Below are 21408 nucleotides of genomic sequence, written 5' to 3' on the forward strand. Positions count from 1 at the left end.
AGCTTTGGAGAAGATGGGGCAAAAAAGTGTACACTTCTGCTACTTTATCTATTAGGGCTTTAAATTGTCAATTTCATATGTTGAAATATCAGCAATACCTTTCGTCTGTTATGAAACAAAAACTGGGTACCATTTCTGCATGTGCAGACAATAAGGAAGTACATGCTTTGATGCATGCTACTGAGCAGGTGGGAAAACATACCTTACACTGTGGTTTTGATGCTTTGGAGGCCTTTTGCAGGGCGGCTGCCACTGGCACGGTCATTAGAAGGCATGCTTGGTTAAAGGAACAAAATTTGCCTGATCAAGTGAAAGCAAAATTACTGGATGCTCCTGTTCAACATAATGTTTTGTTTGGGTCTAAGGCTGAAGAGGTTATAAAGAAAATGGAGGATAAGGCAAAATTCATGCAAACGGTTAAGGATTTCTTACAAGTTCAGCCACCTAGATTTAGCAGAAATTGGCCAGCTAAAAATTGGTCCTTTCCCAGCTCGGACAGGCCTCAGAGGGAGGGCCCAAGCACAGACCTCTTATAGACCTAGACAGTGGAGTGCTTCCACCCCCAGGGGTGGAGAAGATAGGTCTCAACCTTACAGGAAACAAGCTCAGTGACTTCCCCTGCATGGCTCCAGGAACCTCTCTCCTGGAAGCTCCTCCGGGAGGAAAACTTTCTCTTTTTCACCGAAATTGGACTTGCATAACCCAAGACAAGTGGGTTCTGGATGTAGTTTTAAGAGGTTACAAATTCCACTTTCACACCTTACCAAAACCAAACGGATGGCCAGACCTACCAAAAACTCAGTGGGCAGAGGCATTAAAACAAGTGAGGTCCCTTATGGCTATGAGGGCCATAGAACTGGTTCCAAATTCAGAGACGGGACAAAGCTTTTATTCAAGACTCTTTCTAGTTCCCAGAAAGCAAAATACTTGGAGACCCATCCTGGATCTGTCAGTCTTAAATACTTTCCTGGATATACCAAAGTTCAAGATGCTTACTCTGCAGCAGCTCCTGCCAATGTTGAGCAAAAATGCATGGATGGTGACATTGGATTTAAAGGAGGCTTACCTACACATTCCTATCAGACAGGAGTGCAGAAGATACCTCAGGTTCAAGGCAGGCTCGAAACATTACCAATTCTCTGCGCTGCCCTTTGGCTTGTCTACTGCGTCCAGGGTCTTTACCAAGTGCCTGGCACCAGTAGTAGCTTACTGCAGACTCAAGGGAATTTACATTTACCCTTATCTGGACGACTGCCTTATTCAAGCAGACAGCAAGGACATTTTACTCCAGCACCTGGAATTTGTTCAGAATCTACTCAAGTACCTGGGATTCACTGTGAACGTAAAAAAGTCAAATTTGACACCCACTCAACAGATAATTTTCCTGGGTACTCTTTTAAACACAACAACCCAGATGGCTTTCCTGCCATCAGAAAAACAACTACAGCTGGCTACAACTTTCAAAAGCCTGGCGTTAATGTCTCAGCTAACTGCAAGGAAATTCCTGCAGGCTTTGGGTTACATGGCTTCCTGCATCCTACTCATACCATGTGCACACGCACACACCCCCCCCCCTACTCTGCAGACCAGCAATGTAGGTGTGGGAGGTGGGCCAGAACTCGAAACTGAATCCAGTGGCCCAATGTAGTCAGTGACAGGGCAACATCTTGTCAGACAAACTAAGCAGGACATCATTGGATCCTAATTAACTGACGTCAAAAAGAGAAGCATTTCTGGTTTTGGTCCACACATGGGGTGAGCCAGAAACAGACTTTTTTGTTTCTCAAAAAAACAGCTAGCACAGGAAGTTCAGAGAAGCAGACTTGTATGGCAGGCACCTTCTCCTCCTTTTGGACAGGTTTGTTTCTGTAGGCTTTCCATCCCTTTTCCTTCATTGTCTGGGTATTGCAGAAGATCATGGAGAACAAACCAAGGATGATCTTAGCAGCACCTTTTTGGTCCAGGCAGCACTCATTTCTTCCCCTAACTAAGCCTAGTCAGGAATGAACTCATGGTGCTGCCCCAACATGTAGTAGACCTTTAGTTTTGAGATGAGGGTCTTTTAAGCATCCCACCTTGAAGACTATGAGATTGATAGGTTGGATGATCTAGTGCTCATCCCCATTGGACATGTTTTCTGAGGACATTACACATATTGAGGCAACCCCCCCCCCAAACAAAAAGCACCAGGAAGTTGTCTATAGCTAAGACATAAAAGGTTTTTGTAGCAGTGCCTGAACAGAGCAGAGCAGCTGAAGCAAGCAAAGCTGTTAGTGGTCCTTAGCTGTCTGTCATCTCTTTTCTAAGCAGGCTCATCTTGTACATCTGTTAAGGTACTTGCCTCAACCATATCTTTTTTTTATGCCATCGCATCTTTGTGCATTCTTTTAGCTGCTTGTGAAGTAGTTCCTTAAGGGAGGGTCCCTCATTTAAGGCCCTCGCAAAAACAGTTGACTTTGGACACACACATTTTTTTGAGATTTTTGTTTTTTTGCAGCCTGATACTCCAGTGCCCCTGTCCAATGCCAGGTCTGCCAGCTATTCCTTAAATCCCCCCAACCCACCCAGAATTATCTGGGGCCAGTTGTGGAGCTTAAGACTGCCTTTGGGAGGGTGTCTTGCTGTCCCATTTTGCCAGAGGTTATTTTTTTATAATCTGCTCATTTCCTGCCTCTTTCCAGGTTACATCATACACCTAAGGAAGGGGCAGGCGTGCAATGGGGAATTTGTGTTTTTTCACCTTACCTGCACAGCTGTGTTCCCCCCTTCCTCCCTCTTGGACTACACCCCCTTATATCAGTGTCTCCAGCCTTCACCAGAGATCATTAACTGGGACACCCGCATGACCTTTCTTCCATCGGAGATGGTAATTCCCATTCTTCAGTACCACTCCCTTCAGTTGCCTGAGCCAGTAACTGAACTTGGGTTGATCTCTTGTCCTCCTGGGACTCAAATTTTGTGCTATAAAAGCTAATCTTGCCACTCACTGAACCAACTGCTTTAGGCTGTATCAAAAGGCAGCCATGGAAAATTACGTTATTGGAGCCTTGACCTCTGGTGGAAGGATCCTTGAACTACACCTCTCATGAGCAGAGAACTTTCTTTGGATTTTCGTAAGGATAGGTTCACTTTACAGACTGCTTATACATTCATGCCCAAAGAGATGACTGAACTCTGTACTTGATGTTGAGGCACGCTGACGAATCAGCACAATAATGCTGGGTGTGAAGTGCTGTATTTGTTTACTCTCAGGTGAACTGATCTGTTGACCCTTTTTATTCATGACATGCAGTGAAGAACTTTGTAAACCCTCATTTGTGTCGAACATTTGATCACTGTCCACTAACCTGGTAAATCTCAGCTTCCACAAGGTTTGAGTTTTTGCCAACTATCAAATCCTCTTATTCATGGGTGGCACATAAGTTAAGCTGTGTATCCTCTAGTGGTGGAGTGAGGATTTCTTTTTTGTGTGAGGAGTGAACATGTAGTATGTCAATACAAGTTCATATTTATTAAACTACTTTGCATTAACCAAGTATTGTACAGTAAATTAAAAAAAAAAATACAAATAAAAATGCATATAATAAAACCAGAGCAAAAATATAAGTGAAGTGATAAAATTCCTAACAAAAGTAGAAAATTATTGAGGTGGACGTGAACAAATATGCTACGTCTGTGTGGTTTAAAAATCATGAGCAAAGAAATGCGAGTCTTTCAGATTGAAAGCATATTATGAAACAGCCATGTTTAATTGAGTGAAACAAATCACAAGGAAAGTGAATGGATTAGTCTAGACTTGATGTAGAAAGAAGCAATAAAATAACTTGATATAACAGTAAAATGAAAGAGGTGGATGGGTTTTTGATAGTTATTTAAAGTTTAGCTGGCTTCTGAAATATAGACAAGGTCTACCCAGGGTCGGTGTTAGCATTTTGGGGGCCCCCAGCAAATGTCAAGTTGGGGGCCCCCTGGCCACTTTCAGTCTAAGTATCACCCTGTCACTGCCACTACTTCTATCCATCTTTTTAGTTCATGCTGCAGGCTTTTAGGAGTAGTACACACAGACTGACCTGTAGCTACAATGATCTTATTACAACAGGCATACATACCGCACTGTGTTGGCCCATCTCACAAAGGGAGATTTACAGTTACTGCCATTTAGGTGTAACAAGGATACATTACAACAACTCTATGTACAGGACAGAACTAATAATGCAATGGAACCCTAGGCACTGGTTACTGTTTCAGCCCCCACCAAAAAAAAAAAAAAAAACACACACACACCCTCAAGAGTTCCCCTCTGTTTTCCCCATGTTGGGTTTCCCACTTATGCACATTATTCTTTTTCTTCCATTTCTCACATTTTACCTTTTTTCTTCAGCTTTTTCAAGAAGCCATAATGTTATATATGCTCTAAAGTGCTTTTTAAGTTTATTTTTTTTTCTTTTTACCCAATGATGGCTTGAACAGAAATGATGATTAAGGAAAGAAATTCAATGTTGCTGTTCAGCTTTAGTTTTCCTTCTGTCTTTTTGATATACTTGCTTGACCAAGTCAGCATAGTAATAACCATTTAGGAAATAACTCCATTAAGCCGCTGCCCCCCAGAAGCTAGAGCATTACCCAACCTTTTAATCCAAAAGTGGCCTAAACATAAATTGTGAGTAAGAAAAAAGAATTTCAGTCTTTTTTTCTTTCAATGAAGACATAAGTTGTACCCAAGACATAAAATTCAAAGCTGACAAAAATAGGAGCTCCAAGTAAATTAAAAAAGTCAATTGTAAGGATACACAGATCCGGTATGGGAATACTGCCTGCATCACTAATCCTCCCAAAAAGACAGTCACTGCCTATGCATCCCTCTGGTGTTAGATTGGGATGAAAGCAGAGGTTCAAATGGCCACAGTCATGTATTTCAAGTGACTGCTGAAATACATATATATAGCATGCCTACTTACTCTTCGATCCTAACCCCCAAAGGCAACCAGCTATATATGTGTCTGATGTTTGATTGTGAGGAAAGTGAAAATAAATAATGACTGCAATAATGTATTCTACTTTGCTGCTACCAGGCAGTACACTGCCCCTACAGGAGCTAAAGTAACTTTTTTTGTGTACCTCTGAGGTCTGTTAGAAAAGTAAAGGAAATGATGACTACACAATCCCCAGCACCCTCATAACCTATGGCAAATTTCTGTACACAAACATCTGAGCAGGGATGTTTTAGAATGTTTGTGGTTGAGGACAGAGGCTATTATCAGTTTTATCCTAACAGGGTCATATCATATAACTCCATCCAGGCTAAAGAGTGCAATCAGAAAATGAAAGCATTTTTCCCTCCTCATTTTTCCTCAACCAAAAACAGCTTTTTTGGGGTCCCCACAGTCAAGGATGATTAAGGGAGCCCCCTGTATCTATTTATACAGTCTAGGGAGTGGAGGCCACCCGATGCCTAGAAGATCTAGGTGTCTGAATGCCTATGACATACATTATGCCTTACTTTTGAAATATAAGCACTTGTTAGCTACATTATTTATTGATACCCAGAAGAATAATGTGTGTGTTCCGGCATTATTGGATGTGTGCATTGATAAAAATCAGTGATATTTTATGCACACACACACACACACACACACACACACACACACACACACACACACACACACACACACACACACCACAGCAATGTTAATTTTGTACTTATTTCAGCAAGTACATTGTACAACACTATCACTGCTACACAAGATCAGTGACTGCTGTTTATCAGTCATCAAACAGCAACAGGGATAAGACAATTTTATTTACCTCAGTAAGTAGTAAATGAATACCTACCACTATCCCTGATCTCACAGATATTCCTGATTTTGTGTCATAATTTTACTCTGTCAAACTAAATAAAGTAATCAGAGTTGTACACTTATTGTCTAAAAAATGCATGTTGATGCAAAATGTGTTATTCTAGTAACTTTTTTAAGTGAATTAGAGTAATGTATAAAATGTGTTCCTCATTTTGAGACTTTATTATGCTATTATTTTTATCACTGAACATAATTCTTCAGCAAAGACATTGAGAGTTATAGTATCAGTTGTTCTGCCAGTATGTATAAAACCCCTGAAAAAGAAACCATCCCTGAAGATTGGAAGCATCACCTCTTCTTAAACTCCACAGTTTGCAATGAGATCGGTCACCCTGGGCTGCTGATCTCTCTAGTGCTTACTTTGCTTATGTTCATTACAGCTTTGTCCTAACAGGGTCATATTACAGTCCTGTTCACATTAAAGAATGTAATTTAAAATTAATACATTTTTTTTCTCCTCATTTTCCCCCAACCAACAGCAGCTTTTGTGGGGCCCCCACGCAGTCAATGAGGATTAAGGGCCCCCCTGCAGCCACAGTTATTGAAGCTGGCTATGTTGTTAATTTTAGTGAAGAGGATGTCCACCAATAGGGCTTAACTAGGCTGGAGCATGATATCATTGGTAAAATATTTCATGAAATTGTAAAGTTTGTTACTTGACAAAATACTTTTATATAACTAAAGATCTTTGAATTTTGAAGGAGATAAATACGAGTTATTGTTACTTACCTGGTTTAAGTATACAAGCTTGCTGTACTAGCTTTTGTTGGTTTGATAGATATGTTACAAAATATCAAGATAACATAATTTGCAGTGGTTGGGGGCCCCCCAGGACCAGGGGGCCCCCAGCAACCGCAGGGTTCGCTGGTGCCTAAAACCGGCTATGGGTCTACCAGAAGTAGTGAAGTTTAGGTTTCAAAAGAATGTGTGCCTAAATCTGAGGAAGCATGGTGAGTTGTTGGAAATGGTAGTCACCAAAGCAGAGTAAGGCAGGAAGAGTACAAGCACCCTGTGCTACATCCTTCCAGATCTGAACAGCTAGTGATCAGCACAATTACTGCAAACACCTAGATGTCGCCTCTAACTCAGTACCAGTGATTTGTAAACAAAACTGAATTGTAGCAGTAAAATCCTGCATGTTGCATTTTGGAGGAGGAGAAATCACTACTGTAGTGTAAAACACATGACTAAAAGGGGGCAGCTTTCCCAAAGTATGTTTTTAGTGGGAAAAATTTGGCTGTCAAAACCACAATCAAGGTCAAGGAATGGGTAATAAAGCACACTGTGAGCTTTTAAAACGATGTTTGTCGTATGCATCCTGGCAGTGTCCCAGTTCCAGAGATGTACATATTAAGGGTGCTCACTACAGGAAGAAGTCATATTCAGATGGATGATTGATACTGTGCAGCTTTATCTCCCTGTTAGAAATTGAGACAGCAGGGCAGATATATTAGATGTGTAATTAAATTGTTTCACTTAAGTAATAAAACTGTTAAGCAGGTAAAGTTGGTCAGCAGGGAAAACAGATTTGTTTAATTCTGCAAAATTAGAGAATCACAAGAAAAACAGCATTAAAAAATGTAGAGGATCAAGCGTGTCATCATGCCTGTAGAAAACTACAACACATGCACACCCTGTGTACTAAAGTACAAGATAATTTCATGTAAAAGTCAAGGAGGCAATTTCAAGACAAAAACCTATTAAATTGAATGAGTTTTGGTCCTAAAAACAAATGTACAATAATAACAGAAAGCTACAGTGATGTTTCCATTTCTTTCTTTGTTTTAAGGCAGTGATTCCGAAAATGTGATCCGTGGACCCCTGGGGGGGCATACAATAAATTCTAGGGGTCTGTGAGTCCAGGGCTTGCTCCCACCTGGATTTCAGACTTCTGCATCGTCCATGAGTTCAGGGCTCGTGACCGAACTTGTGTATTAAAAAAAAAAAAAAAGAAAAGCTTTGCCGCTCACCCTCAATTAACAACAGCAAAAAAAAATTAGAGACTTCCCTGTCTGCAGCTGAACAGCTTAATTTCTAGGTTTGCTGCTAAGTAGCTCCTTGCCCTCAGTTTTTAGAAGAAGGAATAACTTCCACGTTTGCAGCTGAGGCTAAGCAGCTACTTGCTTGTCCTCTGTTTTCTGCCTGGTATTTGGAACTTGGAGAGAAATTTAAACAACTGCTCTGTTCCCTCCATGTAAGAAAGTTAAAGTTGTGGTTTTATGTTGGTCGTTTTATGCTCTGCATATCTCCCTTTTGCTAACTATTAATAGAAATAAACTGGTACTGCAGAGCTGATCCTGACGATCTTGCAAGATCTTGTTCAAAGACCCTGAAGGAGTCAGCGGTGCACTTGAGAGCATAGCTGTCAACTGTCCAGATTTTTGTCATATTTTGGTCTATTTCTCATAAAACTGTTTTTGTAGCAAACTCATGGTAAATCGTTGAGGACTGAAATTAGAAAATAATGGTAGACATTTGAGCTTTAGACTTCATATCCTTCAGAAAATTCGTACTAATGCAAAACTTGTCCAGTCAACTTTGTAAGTTTATAACACCAATATTTAAAATGTGTCCCTAGTTTTGGGCCTTTGTTCCTCCATTATAACAGCCTTTGCCAAAATTTCTTGCGCTGAGAGGTTGAGAGGTATTGTGTGTGTGTGCGTGTGTGTGCATGTATGTGTGTGTGTGTGTGTGTGTGTGTGTATGTGTGTGTGTGTGTGTGTAAAAGGTAGGTAGCATATCCCTCAACTGTCCAGGTTTTTGCAGAATGTCCATATTTTTGCCCCATATTTTTGTCTGTTCCTCATAAAAAGTATTGAAGTTGCTAAATGGCAGACATTTGAGTTTTAGGCTTCATATCCTTAGAAAAATGCATACTAACCCAAATTCTGTTACTCTAGCAATTTTCTAAGTTCATGACAGCAATATTTATAATCTGTCCTTATTTATTTTAGGCTTTGTCCATATCTTTTGCAGTAAGAGGTTGAGGTGTGTGTATGAGATGGTCTAATGCCCCAGTTAGGGTTAGCAGGTGAGTAGTAATTTGATTAACCTCAAGCCCTGTACCTTAGCCACAGGAAACGAGCCTGAATCCTACCCAAACTACCAAGCTGCATTTTCAAGGAACTGAGTTTCAGGTGCATTTTTCAAGGAATTTAGTTTCAAGTGCATTTTCAAGGAATTGTGAGCTTCAGGGGAAGCAAAGTTTACTGCTGCTCATGCTAAGTCTGTTTACAATGTGCAAATGCTTTGTTAGCAAATGATGACACCCTTTTGGTATATAATTTTAAAGCAGTGTTAGTAGCACAACAGGTAGCATACTTCTGTCTTGATACATAAGGTTGTGTGTTCTGCTCCCAAGATGGATTCTGTTATCCTTTTCCATAGCTAAAAAATGGAATGCTCTGCCCTCCACACTGAGGACCTGTGACAACCTTAATAACTTTAAAACTCAACTTCATTCCTACCTCTGTCTAAACTGGAAATGCAACTGTACTCTTCAGCCCATACCTCTCAAACTCTCCTCCCCCTTTACTCCTGGATAACCTTCTTATCTTCCATGCCTCACTCTCAAATGTAGATCGTATATGTAACAAAACAGTAAAATCTAGCTATTATGCTATATGCCTGTCTTTTTCTCCTGAACAAAATTGTAATTGTTTGTTCTTTTTTAATGCAACTTGTGTGTAATGCATAAACTGTCTTTGAAAACTATTCATGTAAGTAAACTTTGTGTTGTGGATCTTTTCTCCCTGGGCCTCCACTGAAAATGGGCCCCCCAAGCCCAGCGGACCTCCCCAGTCATCAAACTGGAATAAATAAATAAATTACTGATACTGTGTTATATTTTAAGGGGGGTGAGGTGCTGCAGTCCTGAATATGTCCTCCTTTGGATGAGATACCTAGTAACTGTGAACCTGTTTTCGGTTTGCCATCTCTTCCCTGTCTTATTGCAATATTGCTAGCTTACTTTTTTTAATGTAACATAGATTTATTCTTCAAGGGCAGCAGGCACCAAATTTGTAGATGAAACACTGAGATAAGAAGTTGTTTGCTAGCAGCAACCTTTTAATTAGTTACAGATCTCTTTAACGTGCAATTATTCAGATGACTTTACTTCTGTAGAGATTGTACATATATTGACTGATATTGGTGGATTGTAATGACAGACGTTTGAGTGGACTTTTATGGTTGAAATGTTCTGAATTGGGCAGTTTTGTAATTATTGGTTCATATGTTTTGTTTCATTGCTTACTGGAAAAATGTTCCAAACTGTAAATTTAAAACAGCATAAGAAACTTCTCTGTGTGGAAGATTTTCAGTCCATATATTTCTAGTTAATCACTGTATATTAATCAGATCAGACAATAGTAGTAGAAGTAGCGAACGTAAACTCGTCAAGTCAAAAAGTAATAATAGAAAATATATAATTCTACAGCATTACTAAGTATTCGAAAGTAATCCAAGCAAGGCAGGCAGTCTGTTTCCAGTCAAAAATCCTTTATTAAGTACACAGACAAGTGATCCAAGTAGTGGTGCTGTATTCTACAAGGGATATAATTTAATATAATCAGGAAGGTGAAGCAAATAACTTTTGCATGGTACTAGAATGTGTGCAAGTGGCCTATGATTTGAAAACAGCCCAAAGGTAAACTTTATCCGCCACTTGCCAGATTCATTTTCTTTGAATGTGGATTTCAATGCTTTGTCAGTGAATGTGTGTCAAAGGCAGAGAAGTTGTAATAAGTCTGTTTTCGCTGTGAGACTGTATTACTTTGTTTAGCAAATGTCTATCAGTGTTTGTGCTATAAAATTTGAAATAAAAAGTTTTAAATGAAATCCAAATATCTGTAATCATTGTAGAAGCAAAGCAGAGAGTAGTTTGTACACTGAGAGTTTTGAACAGTGTTTATGGCAACTGGGGAGAAATAGCAAGTAATAGGACACTGATATGGCTGCATTTGGGCGGGTGTGGCTGAGTAGGTAAGGGTTGGGGGTTTGACTCAAAAGAAATGTATGCTTTATTTATATTAATTACTTAATATCTGTCTAAAAACACAATCCAAAATATAGTGGTCCACCAAAACATTTCCTTTATAAAAGGGGTCCAGCTTGCAGAGTTTCAGAACCGCTGCTTTAAGGGAAGAAATGCAAATAAGTTACTTTTTGTTTCCCTACAATCAGAGGGCTGTTTTGTGAAAACATGCTGTTCAGCTGCAACATTTGGGAGAACACCAAGACAACTTATCTCTGAACAGTGATAACTCACACTGCCCACATCAGCTGATTTTTTTTTCTTAACATGCGTAGCAGTTAGGGTGGGGAAGAGGTATAGCTAGGTTATTTGGTGCCCTGGGACATTTCTCAATCTGGTGCCTCATCCCTCACTTTAAAGTTGAGGAACAAAAGAAGATGAAGATAAGGTTATTTCTCCCCTTTAAACTGTAGGAAACTGCTTGCTACAAATGTTACAAACAGCTTTCTATAGCTATCATGGAGCACTGAGCATTTTAGTGTGGATCGAAAATATATACTATGAGCATCAATTTCTGAATGTTGGTAGTGCACTAAATCATACAGAGTGCTGAAGTATTTTGAAAAATTCATGGTCATTGAGAATCTGAGTACTAGTAATGAAGAACATGTCTGCTGACATTTTGCACCCAGGATGGTTGCCTCTTTCACCCCACCCTTGCTCTGCCTTTGGGTGGGTGTGTGTGTGTGTGGGGGGGGGGGGGTAGCTTAAAATGACAACTGCAAACTGAAATGCTTTTCAATGGCTATTATTTATTTCACTTTGTTTGTGACCTGGTCATCAAAGTAGCTGCTACCAGTATGTTTTGGAAGCAATCTCTGTGTGAAAACGAGGGCAGGTTAAGTAAATTGAATGAAGTGAGCATTTACTGGGATATGATTTGTTGGAGTTGGAATAGTGCACTTCTGACAGCACTAAGTGGCAGGTCACCAGATGCATTTTATCTGGGACAGTTGCCCACATCAGTAATCCATTCATTTGCATTCTTTTTGCGTGTATGTATGTTTATATATTTGTGTATGTTAACAGTGACTGAGGTATAATGGTGTGGCCCAAAATAACAGGTGCAGTATGATGCATTATTCTGTTTCATTTACTTTCTTTGAAATCATGGAGGTGATGTAAAAATTAGCTACCAGTATGTTCTAAGTGGCAGACTGTGTAGATGGCATTGCAGAATGTGATCTAGTGAGACTTAATTACCGTAAATCCCATTTATAAATTGAACCTGTTTTGTACGGCCAGTTTTTTTTGGCATTTTTTTAAACTTGTATATCTAGCCCAGTGGCACAAAGGTTAGATGTCCATTTACAATGGTAACTATACAAGTTCAAGATTTAACCTTGGGCTACTGATGGCGGGGGTGGGGTGGGGCTAGATCATAGGATAAAGCAGGCCGCAGCCAACTTCTCCTTCCTTTAGGGAAGGGTTTAGGGGAGCCAGTTGTCTGTTTGGCCTCTGGTGGTGACCAAGAGCCTTTCTGGTTATTTGTTCAGATTACAAATTATGCTGATGACATTTTGCCTTTGACACCATTCCAGTAGCCACTCCCTTAAGCTAGGGATTTTGAGCATCAGCTGGGAGGATGATAGCTCACACCTCCACACATGCAGCTCATGGATGGATCCCTTGCTCATCAAGGGTGTGGATGAGTTGCTGTTGATGTCAACTCCTCAAGGAGTGGAGGAGACTACCTGCTGTGGGGATGTCCATGTAGTGTAGCCCTGAGCTCTGGGGTTGGTTTAGTGTGGAAGCCTGGAGAAGTGCATGAGGGCCTGTTGGCTGCCAGGATAGGAGATATTTTTTTATGTATATGGCAGTTGGGCAGAATGTCATCTGATATTTCCTTCCTGGCAATTCATTACTCTAGAGGCAGTGTAACTTCACACTTCCTGAAAAAGGACATTTGCTTTGTAAAGGCTCCATATTTTCCTTTTCCTAGACGTTGTCAGACTCTTGTCAGTGCTGTGAGGTCGTGCATCAGTGTAGCTTGGAGGGGTGGTGATGTGGCCATCACTGGCATAACACGGTGAGATGAGTACTGTTTAACAGAGGAGGTAAGCATCACTGGAATATTGAGAAGGTGAGGCATGCATGGAAGCAAGGTCACACGTCCCCAGAGTAGTAGCTGTGTGATGCTGATAAGTCATCAGCAACATGGTGGTGAGGATGTACATCACCAGCAGGGTAAAACTGAAGTGAAGCTAGGCATATGGTCACATATTTACAAGAGTAGTGGGGACATTAATTTATTATAATTGTGGCAAAACCGCCTTCTCATGTTGTATATCTCCAAGAAAAGAAATCTCAAGGTGCTGTTTATCCTAGCTGATCCATGACTGTATCAAATAGTAAGCAGTGTCTGAGGGTAATAGAATCTGCAGCTGTTTACCTGAGAATTTTCAGGGAGCTCCCCAGTTCACATATAAGCATGAGTTCTGATGTAACATCTAAAAATAAAGCCTAGGTTTGAGATGTTATGTTTGTATTTTGCCTTGTAATGGGTGGTGATTAATATGTCCTTTTAATTCACAGAAGCAGGTGTGGAACGTGCTTTGGTATTTCTGCAACAACCGTCTCCTGTCACCAAAGTCGTTGGGCAGAATGTGCTACTTCCTTGTGTTGCTATGGGCTTCCCAACTCCTGTTGTTCATTGGGCACGAAAGAAGCAGTACATCACAGAGAGGTTGGTCTGTGTGTCTCTTTTGCGTCATTGTCTGTTATGTCTGGCCTTTAAGTGGTCTTAATTGTACAAAGGTTATCAGAAGTGTTATTTAATGATGCAGAAATTTAAACTTGGGCTTTACTCTGTACTTGCTTTCACACACCTTGAATCCTTGTTGCGTTTTAACCTTCCTTTGTGTCATATATGCATGTAGTTGCCACCCTGTCATGGTAAGGAAGGTAGCACTCCATACTTGACTTACAGATGTAAGATGCTGACTTTTTCTTCTCCCTGATATTCATGAAAGGGCTAATAATGCAGCTTAACTGGTTCCAGAAGTGTTTACCATGTTAAATGTTGCATAATCTGTTAGAAATATGATTATACTTCTCAAATATTAACAATATAAAAAGGGCTATTTTTATATATATATATATATATATATATATATATATATATATATATATATATATATATATATATATATATATAGAACAGCTGTATACTGTACGGTATAAACTGTTCAGTATCTTTACAGCCAAAGAAGAAAGTGATATTTTTACTTTGTTCTGTTACTTTGAATTATTTTTAATACAGGAATATTGTTAATGTGCATTGTGCTCTGTTTTAAGTTAAAAGTATGTTCTGTATTTCCTTAACTGAAATTCAGTGATTATGCAGGCTGTTTTTATCAAGCGTCTCCTTCAGAAGAAAGGAAGGCATGAACTAGTTGTAACAATACACCCAGCCCAGTTTTTTTGTGACGCTTTATTGATACAGATTACCTAAGCTAAAGAGCACATTCATAAAGAGCCACTAACCATGAAATGTTTTTTGTCAGTATAAGAAACTATATTTTCCACTTAAAGAATGTAAAATCTGGAGAACTTTATCTGCAGTGTAACCTTCATATTAATTAAAACCTGTCATTTACCTTGATCACAAAATATGAGCTTCCTAGACTTGTGTTATAAGTTAGAAATGGTTTGAGGCCTAAATGGAGTAGTAGCAGTGCGTGCGTGTGTGTTGGTATATACTTAAGCATATCATCCTCCATGTGAGGAGAACGGGGTAATCACTGCATCCTAGGAAGCAGAGAAGCCATCTATATTTTTGTACAAAGTAACCAGGATCAAAATCAGATAACTTGTGCTCCCTGGATCTCCCTGAAATGGACCACATTTGGTGTTTCCCAGCTGTGTAACTGCTCTGTCATTAGATATCTGAGTGGATGGAACAGATCAAATTCAGGCTGACTGATTCACCCTTTGGTGACATGTAATTTCAAAATTATTGATTGTTTAACTTGTCCCCAAACACCTTGCTGATTAATGTTAGCTCCGATATTACATTATTGCATTTCTTAACTCACCTGATATGGTTATGTGGATTTTGAGTCTGTGCGTGTAGGTGTTTTGCTGTTCTGAATGCAGCTCAGTCATTTCACTTTCAAACAAATACTTTTTATTTTCAGTCACAGAGTACTGCCTGTTGTGGTGGTAATGTAAATGTAGAGGTGGTTTTTGTAATGTTTTGTTTCAGAAATACAGCTCATGGGCTCAAGTAGTTTGTGCTGGCTTATTCAGACACCGGGTCATAGGGAAACCAGAGCTTGTCCCATCACTCGGGTACAAGGCAGAGAATCTTGCCAGTATTTAATGGACAAGCACTTTTGAATTTCACTGCTGTGCAGTTGTGAAGACATGACTGTAACCTGTAATTTCAAAAGTGCTTCCCAGCTGTTAAACAGTTTTAGCCAGAAGCCGCAATATATGAATAGTAAATGTTGTCATTACATATGTGTAGTATAAGCTTCTGTTGTCTGCATCTCCAGCCTTTGAAATGGGCCTGCTGTGGTGATTTCCACTGAAATACCATTGTTATAAGGTGTAGTATATTTATTTATTGTTTGGTTTTCAGTGTTTGAGTTTTTGAGTCAGTGCCTGTTTCCGTATGCATGAACAGTAAATTGGAATATCAGTTGCTTAATTCAAGCCCTATTTCTATGATGCTGCTGTTTTGGTACTCTGGGCTTAGGATTTGCATGGATAGCTGTGTAGCTCACTTCAAAGCAGGTATTCTAATACATTAGATTTGCTGTCTAGTACTGAAGTTTTAACTCATTTTAGGTTCTTTTCCACAGCAGACCATGACTATTAACATGCACTTGAGATTTATGGTTAATGTACTTTGCTGAAAGATGTGCTTAATAGTGTTGGTTCAGTTCTTGAAACCATGCTTCACAGGTCTTTTTCCTCTGCCTGTCACAAAATAGTGCCCTTGCCAGTCACAGCATATTTAAAGGAAAACTGGAACTAATGCTTGGCATTTTTTGCAACTCTGTATGACACACTTGGGATAATACAGTGAACCCCCTGCAGGGACAACAAAAGGATGCGCATCTAAAACCTAAGCCTCCATGAAGGATTTACCTCAAACGATTGTCTACACTTTTTATCTCTTTGTAGTTATTGGATGTAAATAACTGGATTTGTGCAGGTCTCCCACCAAGTATTATAATCAGTCTAATATGAAATTGCTTTTATTTTTTTAGTATATTGTTTTAGCTTGAATCATTTTAATTTTCAGCTCCATAGCTGCCATCTGTTCCTTCTTTTTCGTCTTCGAACTGTTAGATATATAAAGCTCAGTAGTCAAGTATTCATTTCTGCATAAAAATATTCAAGTAGGGAGAAGGAAATTAATTTACAAATAAATCCTTACCTATGTATGAGAACATCATGTCACTTTTAAAGTGTAGATTTAGAAAAAATATACAGAGGTTAAGGCTGCATGATCATCTGATCTGCAACCATAGTGTTTATTATGAGTAGAACTTTGTGTAAGGCACACTGGAGCATATTTACATGCTTATGGACATGCAGGTTCCCAATATTTTCACTTCTCATAGACAAAAATGTTACTAGAACAGTTTTCCAAATTGCTTTGGTTCAGGTCCCATTTGAAGCATTTACTTCTGTTTGATTTCTCTCTCACATTCACGCGCACATGCACACACGCATGCACACACACATGTACACACATCTGAAACATCAGAACTAACACTGAGAAGTAAAGTTTTTGTAATATACAACTCTCAACGAAGCAAACAGAAGCTGCTGAGGTTTGTAGAAAAGGTTGAAGTGGTTTGTAAAAAATACAACAGTTAGGAAATCTGGAGAAAAATAGAAAAAGGCACTAAAGTAACATTTAAATCAGAAAGAAGAGGACAAGGCTGTAAGAAAAGCAAAGGCCCAGAGTGAGGAGAATATAGCCTTTTAAATGTCAAATAAGAGTAAGTTTTCAGATAGATTAGGGAACAAAGAAATGGGAAAAAAATATTTGGGGTGGGGATGAGTAGCAACTGAACAGAAAATTAATCGTGCAAAAAGCAGGGCTGCAGCATAAATACTCCGCTTCAATGTTTTTGCAGAAGTGGAAAGAGTTGCCAAATCCAGCCAGTAGAATGGCACAAGACAACTGTAGTTGTACCATTACTTTTAGAGAGGATTGCTTCTGGAAAGAACTCCTAAAACTAAGCTTGTACAAAACAGTAAGGCTTGATGGCATTCATGTTGGAATGTTTTGAGAAAAATGGGAGAGGCGGCAGTAAAAATAGTGATGGTAACGTCATAAGTTCAATGCAAGGTTTCTCAAGTCTGGAACAGAGAATTGTGATCTTTGTTACCAAGAATGAGAGCAAGACGAGCTGAAAGCTTTCATGTCATTTAACAGGGAACATCTTAGTTACTGTTAAATGAAAGGGCGTCAAAATGTCTGCAGACCAGTAAGGGTACTAGACTAAATGCTGCATGGATTTAACTTTTCCATTTTATTTCCCCGAATATTTTTGTATTACTACTTGTTGATTTGTAGCCTTGAAAATGGCTTTTAAAATCAGTGGCATGCCTTGGTGTACACTCACTTTTTTAGTTTCTTATGGAGATAAATTAGTCGCTTTCTCTTGTGCTTTTTTAACATCTTGTGCCGTCTCTGTTGCCTGCTGACCATTATCCCTCCCTTTCTTGGAAATGGTCATGCAGCTACCATCAGTAGTTTTGTAGTTTGTTCCCCTGGTGGCTCATGTGAACACCTAAGGTACTCTGGGGGCATTTTGTGCCCTTGTCTGGTGTGTGCATGCTACCATACATTTGTTAGAGAGCTGCAATCAGTGTCATGCTATACCCTTTTCCTTGGTGTCCTGTGACTGTTGTGTGCCAAGCTTTAGCTTGCACAAGAGCAGTATGACTGACTGAGACCACCATTTCCTGCTCCCTCAGGACTGGGGAGCCAGAGTAAGCTGCTCTGTCCTGTCTTTGCCCTTTGTGGCTCTTCCAGTGCTTGACTCACTAGCTGGATTTAAGTCTGGGTTATAGTATGAGCTTCATCCCTGTACACCTCAGAGCCAGGCTTTTGCGTCCTTTCACACTGACATCATTTCAAATCAGATCCTCTGTTTGGCCTTAGAGTAGTCATTTGTCAGGTGGTTGATTGAAGTAAAATGAATTTATTAAGTCAACATCCAGGAAATTAAATTGGAGTGTATGCACTGAAGATAGTTGATCTAATTGCTTTAATAAGTGTTGATGGAATATGAGTTCTTCCAGAATGCAGTATAATTTCAACCTGTTGTAGTCATAAATGTCAGTGAATTGAAGAAATGTTTTAACAATAAGAGGATTTATCACAAAGAAGTTTTAGGGATTCATCCATGTTCATTCTAGCTTAGTGTACCCGAGTGATTCAAGGTGCTGAACAGTTAAAGAAAAAAATCATTGGCTAGCAGCGGTGGCAGTAATCTTCTGGCCAGTCTTGTACAAGACTGGGTCATTTTAAGGGTGGTCTACACAGATAGTCAGAATATGTCTTTAAGTAATAGATTGTTCTCATTAGGTTTCTAATTTAATGGAAGACCTCACTGTAGGTGCCTTGTTTGAGTATGCCTCCTGCCATTTTTGAGGCTTTATCAGTGACTGCTTTCCACAGTGTTTTTTTTTTTAATTGCAGTTTTTCATCACTTTAATGATTAAAGCTATTGGACTGTCTACATCAAATTGATTTGTTTCTTTATCCTTTTTTCTCCATTTCCTGCCAAACATCAAGCCACCCCAAATGGATTTGAGGCCATTTGTTAACCTGAGGTGAGGTCATCCCAAGATCTATGAAGATGATAGTCATTAGGAGGGGCAGTAGCTTAGGCAGACATGAAGATTTCTTGGTGCATCCCAGCTCTGAGGGTAACCTCCTCTTGGTTGGAAGATATGCGACCTACATCACCATGGGGCACTATATGAAGGCTTCTGTCATACAGTGGTGTGGTGCACCACATCCCTGCCATCATATGGCATCTGCCACCCCGTTCTCTGAAGGCTTTGTATGCAGTGAGCTCCACACCCCACCCCACTCCCAAGGATATACCCAAGTGCCAGAGTTGCTGATCAGCCTCATGGTTTTATTCCTTTATGCCACCGAGAATGACCACAGAAAAGTGAAGTTGTGTGGATAGACTCAAGTTGTTTGTTTGTGCTTAGATTAGTTTTAATACTGAGCTCTGCTAGCAGGTTAGCCACTGGAGTTTGATGAGAGAAAAAAAATTTAATTATTTTGTAGGAACAGTAGGTGATTTCTGGTACTTTCCAAAACAAGTTGTCATAATCTGTCACTACTTCTGTAAAGAGAGAGAGCTTGAGAGAGAAGAATACTTTCCATGTTTTCCGTCATCTCCACAGAAGTCTACATGATTGGATTAAGCATGTCTTGAAAGTGATGGCATTTTGAATAATTTGGAAAAAAGCCTTTGAAGTTCCCTGCTAAGGCCTGTGAAATCACTGAATTCTTGGCTGATAAGAGCCACCTTTCATCACTGTTGATTTATCACAGTCCAGGTGGAGCTTGTTTTGACACAGTTTTTCTGAGACCTCACTGTAATGAATGGGGATGGCAGTTCTTTTGTTAAATGTTTTGTAGTACATTTCACGGTATTGGTACAGATTTGGTAGTACTGCAGAAAATCAGGCATACATGGGATAACTTATTGGAACGGTGTTTGTTGGGGAAGGGGGGAGGCACACTATGAATGGAAGAATACAAAAGAAAGTGAAAAAATGGCATGTTATATATTTCCCCAGAAGTGTGGTAGCCTTCTTTCCAGCATCCTGTTAGGATTTATTATTGACTGTGTACAGTGTTTAACATTAAGAGGAAAGACCTGTTTGGAGACTAGTGGTGTATCTCTCTGTCTGTCTCACACACACCAGCTAACATCCTTTAAAGGGTTTGGGGTGTTTGTATTCAGGCTGTCATGCAGCCATTACAACTTTTGTGTTTGAACCTTTATTAGAGGGGAAACCTTGACTTGAAATTTCGTTTATCATGTTGGGTAGACTGATTCCATCCTTTTGGTTATTTGTGGTGGTTTTAATAGCAAACTTCATGCTGATGAATTTACTGGATTAGTACAGATTTGATAAAATCCAGTGGTGCAGAAGCGAGACATCTGTGAGTGACTCATAACACAGTTTTTGAGTAGTGCCTTAGATATCAGAGAGCAACTGGGGTGAGGGGAAAAATGAACTTGAGAAAATTATCCAAAAAGCCTACTTACAAGCTTCAGAGGAGATACACTCCTGAGTCATGTGCTGTCTTGGCAGCAAGGGTGTTAAGCTTGTCAGGACACTGTGGGGATGGGTGGTGTGTGCATGTCTCATATGCTTTGTGTAGGTCTTACCAGAAGGTGAGAATAAGCAAGGCAAATTACAGTCGAAGCCAAGCCATCAATGATGTTAGTGAAGCACGCACACTGCACAATGGCATCTGCCAGTCTGCCACTGGTGTGTTCAGTGGTGAATTTTCTTTTTAGGTCTTCCATGCTCAATTACAACACACTTATTAGCTTTAGTGCCTCACAGCACTTGGTTCCCCATTTCATTTCTTGGCTGGGATGCCGTCATGCCCTGCATTGCCTCCGTGTCCACAGGCATTTTCACCAGGTGCTCCAATTTGCTGTAGGTGAATTGGTGATCTTGTCAATTGTCCTCCGGTGTGTGGGTGTATGGGTACCGAATGATTGTGTGTATCTGCACATTCTGCAGTGGGTTGATGCCCTATTCAGCATGTGTTTTTATGCCTTGTGGGCATTGTGTTCCAGGACACACAGTCTCTTTTCAAATATTGGAATGGATCAAACAAAAATGTGCACTTTGAAAAAGTAAATCTTTTTTTCCAAACATCTGTATTAAAATTTTCACATATGACAAAGGCAATCTTACATTTATATAAATGAAAAAGATACAAAATGATACCACTTTAGTTGCAAACCGTTTACATCACACACAACATTGAAACAACTGTAGTTGCAAACATTATACATCACTTATAAACCATCCAGTCATTGTCAGTTAAGCATTATATAGCTCATTCAAATCCTGCCTCTTAAACCTCATTCCTACTCTGCATATATTGTTCAGACAATTCCCATTTTTTCCTATTTAGTTTTCTCCTTCCCTTTTGTAAAGATCCCAATTCCAGTTGTTTTATCTGTTACTATACTCACTACTCCTACTAAAGTTGGTCTAGACTTCGATTTCCATGTTCTAGTAATTGCTTTTTTGACAGCCACCATAATTAGACTCTGCAAGGCTTTACTATGTTTAGACCGTTCTGATTCTGTAGCATAACTCAAAACAATCACCTCCCCAGTCAGTCCAATCTGCTCACCCAGCATCTCTAACAGAGTGGTCTGCAGGAAATACTTGAAAAAGTAAGTCTTAAGGAATATGATGAATTAGTAAATTTGTTGGTCCATGATTTTACAGGCAAGTTAGTACATTTCTGACGTAATGAGCATAGTA

At 39.7% G+C, this 21408-nt stretch overlaps 1 protein-coding gene across 13 annotated transcripts in view; it reads left to right on the forward strand.

Moving 5' to 3' along the window:
• NEO1 (neogenin 1) overlaps window positions 1-21408 on the forward strand; it is a 2116015-nt gene that overhangs the window by 1010046 nt on the left and 1084561 nt on the right. For all 13 annotated transcript variants that reach the window (XM_044077666.1, XM_044077665.1, XM_044077664.1 and 10 more), the window contains exon 4: window positions 13429-13579. In XM_044077666.1, coding sequence (XP_043933601.1) covers window positions 13429-13579 — 151 coding nt within the window. The remainder of the gene's footprint in view (window positions 1-13428; window positions 13580-21408) is intronic.

Source organism: Protopterus annectens, chromosome 7.part0 (genome assembly GCF_019279795.1).
Source record: "Protopterus annectens isolate FY-2018-M chromosome 7.part0, PAN1.0, whole genome shotgun sequence".
Taxonomy (NCBI): domain Eukaryota; kingdom Metazoa; phylum Chordata; order Ceratodontiformes; family Protopteridae; genus Protopterus; species Protopterus annectens.